General features: G+C 39.7%; 1 protein-coding gene across 1 annotated transcript; it reads left to right on the forward strand.

Annotated features, from left to right (window-relative positions):
- Positions 1–1,051: 1,051 nt before the first annotated feature.
- LOC139464015 (prefoldin subunit 5-like) lies at positions 1,052–6,066 on the forward strand. The gene is made up of 5 exons (XM_071245530.1): positions 1,052–1,155; positions 2,328–2,456; positions 3,557–3,631; positions 4,092–4,197; positions 5,454–6,066. The coding sequence occupies exons 1-5, from the start codon at positions 1,072–1,074 to the stop codon at positions 5,531–5,533; spliced, it is 474 nt and encodes a 157-aa protein (XP_071101631.1). The 5' UTR covers positions 1,052–1,071; the 3' UTR covers positions 5,534–6,066.
- The last annotated feature ends 3,406 nt before the right edge of the window (positions 6,067–9,472 follow it).

Raw genomic sequence — 9,472 nt, forward strand, 5'->3', positions numbered from 1 at the left:
CCAGCAGCACAGGTATGTTAACCCCACAGCACAGGTATGTTGAACTCCACCAGCACAGGTATGTTAAACCCCACAGCACAGGTATGTTTAACCCCACAGCACAGGTATGTTGAACCCCACAGCACAGGTATTTTAAACCCCACAGCACAGGTATGTTTAACCCCACAGCACAGGTATGTTTACCCCACCAGCACAAGTATGTTAACCCCACAGCACAGGTATGTTGAACTCCACCCCCTGCATATCCCATACAAAGTAATAAACGGTATTCACGTCATTGCTGCTTGTGACCCTCGTGTGTAATGTACTGTATATGGTGCTGTGTGTGACCTGTGTATACCACTGGCCTTGACCAAAGACAGGACGCAACCAAAGTGTTGCAAATTATAGTTATGTGTGTCTTCAAGTACGTATTTAAACCAATCTGTGTGATGTTTGTTTGTTTGTTGTTTAACGCCCTACTATTCAAGCTATGTGACAGCGGCCAGTAAATAATCGAATCTGGACCAGACAACCCAATGGCTGACATCATGAGCATCGATTGGAATTGAAATAAGATGACATGCATCAACCAAAGCAGCGAGCCTGGCCACCCGATCCCGTTAGTCACCTCTTGCAAGCAAAGTCGCCTTTTACGGCAAGAATAGGTTGTTGAAGACCTATATATTCTACCCAGGATCTCAATCTGTGTGAATATTTGAACAATAGGCGAGATTTAGCACATGTATACTGTAAGAATATTTCTAATAATACATCCTCGCCTTTATGCCACTATAGACAATAAATTGATCACTTGTAGCAGTCTGTGTGCTATTGCACACCTGGACATACACCCGAATAGATAAGTCTTTTCAGCTACCCACGTTTTGACAACATGGATTTCAAATATGGTATTTCTTCAGGTCTTAAGTAAATAACACTCTGTCATAAATTGTGATTCATTAGTGAAGATGGATTTTGTCGTCGAGTACTTGCAGCAAAAACATGCTGATTGTTGTGTGTGGTATGTAACAAAATACAATCGCAAGAGTTACCTCCCTTAGAACAAAATTTCCCTACCAGCAAGGAAGCATGGCTGCCAAATCGGGACAAACTGTCGATCTTACGACCCTTCCTATACAACAATTAAATCAACTGTCACAACAGCTAGATCAGGTTTGGAATAATATAACTCAAAACAATCCACTTGAATCGTCCTGATCAGAATTGAGCGTAATTGTCATCAATTGAGTGTCACGAAATTATATATGCATGTTTGTCAGTTTGTAAATTTGTGAATAGATGTCAAGTGTTTTAGCTTCAGTCGAGGAAGTAACGATCATTTTGGGGTTTATTTCTACCTATATAACCAGTTCAGATAATTAATGTAGAGTGCTTGGTATGAAGGACCTCAAATAATATGTAATATGATATACACCGGGTAACCAACCCAGGCAACCAAATTTCTTTGCAGTCCCCGTGGTTTGTCATAGCAACCGAGAAACAAGAATTTTAGTCATTATACAGTGTTAAGAGATTACTTAGAAATACAGAATCGTCTTTCATCATTTTTGTATTAATCTGAAACTTGTATTAATTATGAATGTCTGCGATTTTATTATTATTTTGTCCTGCCAATCATCATGGTTATTTATGATATCAGAGCTCGAGATAACTTTTTGAGCAATTGATTTTTACTCTAGGGTTTCTATTTTAATTGGGTTATTACATTTTTCATTGGGTAACCAATATTGTTTTCACTCATCTATTCATCACTCTATTGGGTTTTTCCCCGAAATGAGTAAGCAAAAAAAATGAAATAATGTTTCAGATGTATATAACAGTTCTAAATATAGGCTTGACACGGAAAGTAAATTAGCTCGTAATTGTGTTTTGGAAATTAGCTCCGTTGTACGCATGTTGAAAATGCTTCATTGGGTATTTATGCATGCTGTTTCAAAAATTGAGTTTTCCATTTTATGCATGCGTTTCTGTACGCAAGTTAATTGAAAGTAATTGGGTTTTGAATAGTTTGGGGGGGGGGGGGGGGGGTATTTTACGCAAATACGCAGCTTATCTGTAGCTCTGTGATATGATAACAATGTGCATGATAAAAGGTTTGTGTACCTCAAATGTCACACACCTTATTTGGAACACTGCATGACGTGTACTGCCAAGGTGCATGTATCTCTCTCACCCTTTCTCATTATACATCAGTTAATAGATGTCAACTTATCTGTCTTTATTCGCATGATTGAAGCTAGCTGCATTTCGTCACACGCTCTGCACCCTATCATCTAGTCTTAAGCATTTGTTGAACTTTTTTTTTTGTCTTTTGCAGGAGGTAGAGTTTTTTTACCAATTCTATGAATCAACTGAAGCTGGCACAGGGGAAATTTGTCGAGTCGCAGGAATGTCTGAACAAGGCCACACCCGACAACCTCAACAAAGACATCTTAGTGCCTCTCACAAGTTCTGTATCCTTGTCATTCATGTTGTTGATGTTGTGACCTGTACCAGCACTGTCCAGGTTTAGAATGGCGTTCCACATCAGTAATTGCTATCTAAAGTGCATATGAAGATGTGGCGAGCTCACTGCATTATCATCCCATGGTGTAAAAACAGAGAAACAATTGCAGTCCAGGGCCCCTTTCCACAAGGCAATCGTAGGGCTACGATTGTCGTAAATCTATGTTAAAGTATGGGAGTTATGATCATCTTAGCGCTATGTTTGCGTTGTGGAACTGGGCCCTGTATGATAATTTCAGTTTTGAAAAACATTCACGTAGTCAAATGTGTCATATGTCAGATCATTAACTGATCATGCTGTAATTACTGTGTCTGATAAGTTATGGCTATCCAACAATTTTGCATGTGTGTGTAGTACCGTATATCACTGTGTATAAGGCGACCCCACGTATAAGACGACCCCCCTGTACACGCCTTCAAAATCAACCCCAAATCCTATACTCCGTGTATAAGGCGACCTGGAATGAAGCACATCACAAGTGCGCACACAAACCTTCTATATGCAATAAAAATATGTTTATCTTACGTTGTTTTTTCTACGATGATTGGTCGCGTGTGTAACTCCAGCGCATGTTGCCATTTTGTGTTTACACGGTACGACACCAAATTGGTGCCAGTAAAATAAAATTCATTTTTGAAGTAATAACATATAAGAGACAATGGTGAGTAATTTAATCGCCAATTAACTATGTTGTAACTAACTAGGCTTATATTTGCTTCACATTCAGCGTTTTTATTACACAATCACTTATTCACACTGTCTCCAACAGTTGTTAATACAACTGTAAAAACAGCAGGAATTGATTTCAGCTTCACCGGTTATCACATGTTGGGTCACATGTGCAATATGCAAATGCTTACCAGAACTTCCGGCTCTCTACTCACGGATGTTGATTGTTTAGTTGAACACAAGGAATAATAAACATGATAAGTACTTGAGGTTCTTGAGGAGTTTTCATATATGCATAACTGATGTAGTTTGCTTTTGAAGTAATGGACTGTTTGTGAGATTCAAGGATTCAGTGTATTCTCCTTGACCCTATGCTAGATGTATGTGCCGGGGGAGCTGAGTGATGTACAGAACGTCCTGGTCGATATTGGGACAGGCTACTATGTAGAAATGGTAGGTACCCCCTTCAGGGATGGGTCTGCCTCTGAAGCATGTGTGTGTGTGTCTGTCTGTCTGTCTGTCTGTCTGTCTGTGTGTGGGGTGGAGGGGGGGGGGGGGGGGGGGCAGGATGTCCATGAGTCTTAATTGTTGTGCTGTGATGTCAAAAATGGAGCCAGGATCTGCTGATCGTTGGTTTGAATCCTAAATTGGTCCTGATTATGATCCTAAGTTTGTCAGCGCCATGTCGTGCTTGTGGGTTTCACCAACAAACTGTGTTTATGACCTTCGTCACTGAAACATTGTTCAAAGTGGCATAAGATCAAACTCGCTTTAAAATACATTGGGATTCTGGATTAGAATCTGCAAAAGCTCACAGAAGCCTGGAAAAACAAGATAGTGTTTTACACTGTGAAAAAAAATTATTTTGTACATCTACTTAAACTGCCATCTTATAATCCTGTATTTGTTTCAGACAATAGACCAGGGCAAGGATTATTTCAAGAGGAAAGTTGAGTTCTTAACAAAACAAATTGAAAAAATCCAGCCCATTATGCAGGAAAAGTATAGAATGAAACAAGGTGAGGATTTATTTGTTTGTTGTAACATCACCAAACGTTGCAGGGGATAATAAGTTGTTAACTGGTAGGGCTGTATATTGGCAAAACAATTGTGCTAAACTTAACTCAGCATGGCCAGTCACCACCCATGTCACCAAACCGAGTGACCGTTTGACAACTCACAGAATTATAGTCTGTTTGTTGATACTGTTTTCATCAGGTTGTGGCAAGCAACACCTTTTTATTAATATCGCTAAATATCTGTATCACAGTAAAGAAGAGAGAACACGTATTTTATCATTGTGACTGTTGCCATAAATATGCCATACATTTTGTACAAAGGGCCTGTGGCCTGTACTGTACTGAATAAAGATCTGATGTATACCTTTTACACACATCAAAAGTTATCACCCCGGCATTACAATTGGATGTGCTCGGTTAAGCTAGCTAAACTACATGTGATGGGTGTTCCATTTTGAGATACTATAATCATATCATTGTAATTGTTTTGGTAAGGCCAGGCGTTTTATATTTTTCGGATTACGGACCTGCCGACTCTAATTTTTTAGAAAGTGTAAACAATAAATAAATCAGATTTCCATTTTTTTTTCCTCGCCGATAGCCGCAGAGTCAGTTATTTTATTTGTTATCATCACCTTTTAATAAATAACATATGAATTTGCCATGGTAAACTAGTAAAGAGATACATAATCAATCTTTGTTGATCACGAAGCCGAACATGAATAGCCTCCCTTGACAATTGTCCGTGTTGTAAGTGGTAGAACTTTTATTGTAAAAAGGGGCTTTATCATCACAAATGACGATCTTTTTAGCACAGAATATGTTCATAAAGTATGCCAGAGGCATTCTGCATTAAAAAAAATGCATGTGGCTTTTTAAAAAAAAATTGTTATTCCTCCTCCAACCCTGGACTTAGGGCTGAAAAATACGTAATCCTAAAAAGAAAAAAGCCTGGTCTAAGAAGTCAGTGTTTCCAAATGGGGTATATATGAAAGATGTACCTGAGCTGTCAGTGGGGTATACAGGGAAATAAATAATCAATCAGAAATAAGAATCTAAATGCAAGGCGAGAGAGACAGGATATGAGTCATATTGCAACCATAGTACATGGGTATGGATATGTATCATATTGCGACCTCATCGTATCGTTACACTTCTGGTCCAAATACAATTTCCTGGGGGTCAAATACCCCTGAAATAACACCCTGAAACATGTAATGTTAGTCTGTAATTAATCCTGGGTTGATCTGTTGCAGCTGTGTTGGAAGTGATCCAACTGAAGGTGCAGGCCCAGATAGCAGCTCAGCAACAAGCAAGCACTGCAGCCAAGTCATAGGCCGATGCCTAGACACACACTCAAGCTTCAGGTCTCGCTGACATCCACCCCTTGTGACAATTACATCATTGACATATGTGACATCGGACCATTGCTCACTGACGGGATAAGCTAGTGGTTGTTTTGAAAGCATACTAACAGTCCCTCACCGACATTTCTCTTTCCATCCTCTTTAGTGCAGGGGATTTTCTTTATCTCCAATGTTCGCATGAACATGTACAATGTTGGGTCATGGAATGTGTCTATGGATGTGTTTGTGTCGTCAGCTTTTTGTACAACTGAGATTGAAGTTATAAGGTATATGAATATGAAATGTACTTGTTCAGGTCAACCCAGAATATGTTTAGAATATAAAAACAAATTGTATTGCTTCCACACTGGGAAAATATTTGTAAACTCGAAGAGCATTAGGTTGATTTAATGTATGATCAGTCAACTCTGTAAGTGCTGGCTGTTATTCTGAAACATTTTGAAGGAAGAAATGAAATGTGTTACATATATGTATGACAATGAATAAACTAAATTAATTAATCTTTTAGTTTTTTGTTAACGTTTCACATATGTGAGTAAGTGGATTCAGTCTTACACATTAAACAATATAGCAGCTATGTCGCAGGGACCTGTAAAGTGTCAGCTCTATGTGGGAGGAAAACCTGAAGTGATGCAGGCCTCAGACGTGTACATCTTTGGTGAAACCCAGGAGCATGGGTGTGGTGCTGACAAACCTAGAAACAATATCTGGTCGAACCGGGATTCGAACCCCAAATTCTGCACAGTGAATTGCAGCGCCTTAGACGACAGGGCCACCCGTACGCCAACAGTTTGTGGCACCCATACTTTGTGTACCACGTATATATTACTGCTAAATGATTTTGCTGCTATAAAAAGACGACTCGCGCATTCACAACTCAAGCGACCATGGCAGTCAAAGTAGCTGCATATTTATCTGCAGAGCTATGTCCCTTTGTCAGTCCAGATTTAATGGGATCGTGTTGTTTTATCAGCTAGCAGCTGTATATTTATTTCATTGGCTAACATGTTTATAAGAAGGAAAAACGACTTAACAGACCGAACCGACCTCAAACATTTGTTTGTTGTTTATTCCGCCCTCGGCAATATTCCAGCAATGTGATGTCGGACTGTAAATAAACGAGTCTTGGCCAGACCATTCAGCGATTGACAGCTTGATCATCGATGTACACAGTTGGGATACGAACACATGCATTAACCGATGACTTCCCGATCCGTTAGTTGTCTCTTTCGTCAAGCTTTGGTTTCTGACTAAACAAGAACACCCAACCCCCAAAATTTGAAAAGAACAATTGTTTGTACCGCCGATTACGAACTAACATATTAAATAAACAAAAAAGCACACCAACCGTTAGACGACTGCCAAATTGTCAATATATTTATAAGAACGTCCTAGGAAATAAATGTGGAGGGTCTATTTTCGCTTTTCCTCACACACCAACCAGGCTAATTCGAAGAATATATGTAAAGCAAGAAATAAAAGCAAGAAAACGTAATGATCTGCTCACCCATTGACGTCATCACACTCGGATTTCATTCTGACCAATCCTCGAGTTTGTCACGTTTCCCCATCAATGTAGGTTCAGGGAGTGTGTTTCTATCTACACTGGGCATACGTACAGCGAAAAATGCATTTCAAACGTATTTTGGCTGCATAAAGGAATTTCAATATTTCTCAGCACATTTCTCTTAAAAGTATTTGAAAGGAAGGCGGTAGCATTTTATTTTATGTTTTTTTTAATATTGAAAACAAAAGTGATGAGAGAAGATTCCCCCCCCCCCCCCCCCCCCCCGAACAAAATTACCAATAAACACAACTGGGCACACACTGATCTTGGTTCTTTAATACAATGTCAGTTGTCAAACATAAATAATAAGAGTCTGCTCCACATGACGAGATCAATTTATTTTTCAATATTGGCAATACGAAATGACTCACACGCCGATGTCCGATACATTTCCCTGTTTTAGCCTAAGGAAGTCTATTTTGTATATCTTACTGTGAAAATACAGAAGTCTCATTTGGAATAGTTATATATCGTCTTTTTGGTTAAAATTTGAACCCATGTCAGTGAGGTATTATATTTGTTTGTTTGTTTGAATGTTGTTTAACGCCGCACTCAGCAATATTCCAGCTATATGACGGCGGTCTGTGTAAATAATTGAGTCTGGACCAAACAATCCAGTGATTGATGAGGACATGGGATGTCTTTCCTGTGTGCACATTTACATATATGGATGGAAATATGGGTGAATGTCTTTTGTAAATAAATGAAATAAAAAAGTACGCGCATGGGTATGTTCTCTATTGATATTTAGTTTATTTTGGTCGTTGATGGTTTACGAAAGAAAGCACACTTAGGTTCAAATTAAACGTTGAAATCAAAACACTCAGAGAAATATAACGCTAAATTTGATTAATTTCACAAAACTTGGATACTGGTAGACTTTGAAAAAATCATAAACGAAAATAATGATAAAGTAAAAGTTTACTTTCAACTCCCGATCACGAGTCAAGAGAGTGTACGTTATGTATGCAGACTTGGTCTCTATGGCCCCGACCCGTGAGTGAGTGAGTTTGGTTTTACGCCGCTTTTAGCATTACTCCAGCAATATCACGGCGGTGGACACCAGAAATGGGCTTCACACATTGTACCCATGTCGGGATTCGACGAGCGAACGCTCTAACGGGGTAGGGGCGGTCGGGTAGCCTAGTGGTTAAAGCGTTAGCTCGTCAAGCCGAAGACCCGGGTTCGATTCCCGACATGGGTACAATGTGTGAAGCCCATTTCTGGTGTCCCCCGCCGTGATATTGCTGGAATATTGCTAAAACCGGCGTAAAACCTCACTCACTCACTCACTCACTCTAACGGGGTAGAACCCATGCTTGCCGTAAAAGGTGACTATGCTTGTCGTACTTGATCGGGTGGTCTGGCTCACTGACTTGGTTGATGCATGTCATCGATCCCAATTGCGTGGATCGATGCTCATGATATCTATCACTGGATGGTCTGGTCCAGACTCGATTATTTACAGACCGCCGTCATATAGCTGGACTATTGCTGAGTGCGGCGTTGAACAACCAACCAACCAACCAACCAACTCCATGGTCCTAGTGCTGAGATCATTGTGTGTTACGAGGTGATCGAGGACACTCTCCAACCCAGTGCTCATTGCTGTCTACCTTGCGTAATGCTAAGTCATCACTGCGCCAGAGCCTCGGTTCCACATAGGATCGCGACTGTATGACGTCAGCACTGTCGAACCCCGTTGACCTTTCACTCTGTGACGTCATAATACCAGGACAACGAACCTTGCAAGGAAGGTAAGATTTTTGGCTCCGCCAAATCATCCAATTATTGAGTACAATGTGCTGATATTGGGATGTAAAAAATATCCTCTATGTGTTTGCCCGCCACCTGACGACATGGAAGGTTTCTGAGGTCTTCGTGTGCTCTTAAAGCAATTTATGCACAAACCGTTCAGACGATTTATTCTGAAACATTTTCGCGCCATCTTGATGAATATACATACAATGAAGAAACGTCCTCGGGTAGAATATTTTGCCGTACCCTATATTTATAACACTGGTTATATTATTATTTTGCAATTTATCGATTAGTTTTGTATTTAAGATGGGCATGCATATCTACAAAAGTTGTGTCTATGTCTTTTTATACCATTCTTTAATATATTGGATACCAAGGGTAGTTATCAAGGGGATTGACCGGTACAGTATATTTATCTCGCCGACCTCTATATGGGCGTGTAATAATAACCCAAATAAGTCTAGGACCAACCACAACTTATGATTTCTTCCCATCACGTTTAAATTCCATTTGAATTACTAAACTCAAATATAAGCCGTACTTTCTCGTCACAGCCCCGGAGGAAATAATGAAAATATGG

Source organism: Haliotis cracherodii, unplaced genomic scaffold, assembly GCF_022045235.1.
Source record: "Haliotis cracherodii isolate W230 unplaced genomic scaffold, xgHalCrac1.p SCAF_16, whole genome shotgun sequence".
Taxonomy (NCBI): Eukaryota; Metazoa; Mollusca; class Gastropoda; order Lepetellida; family Haliotidae; genus Haliotis; species Haliotis cracherodii.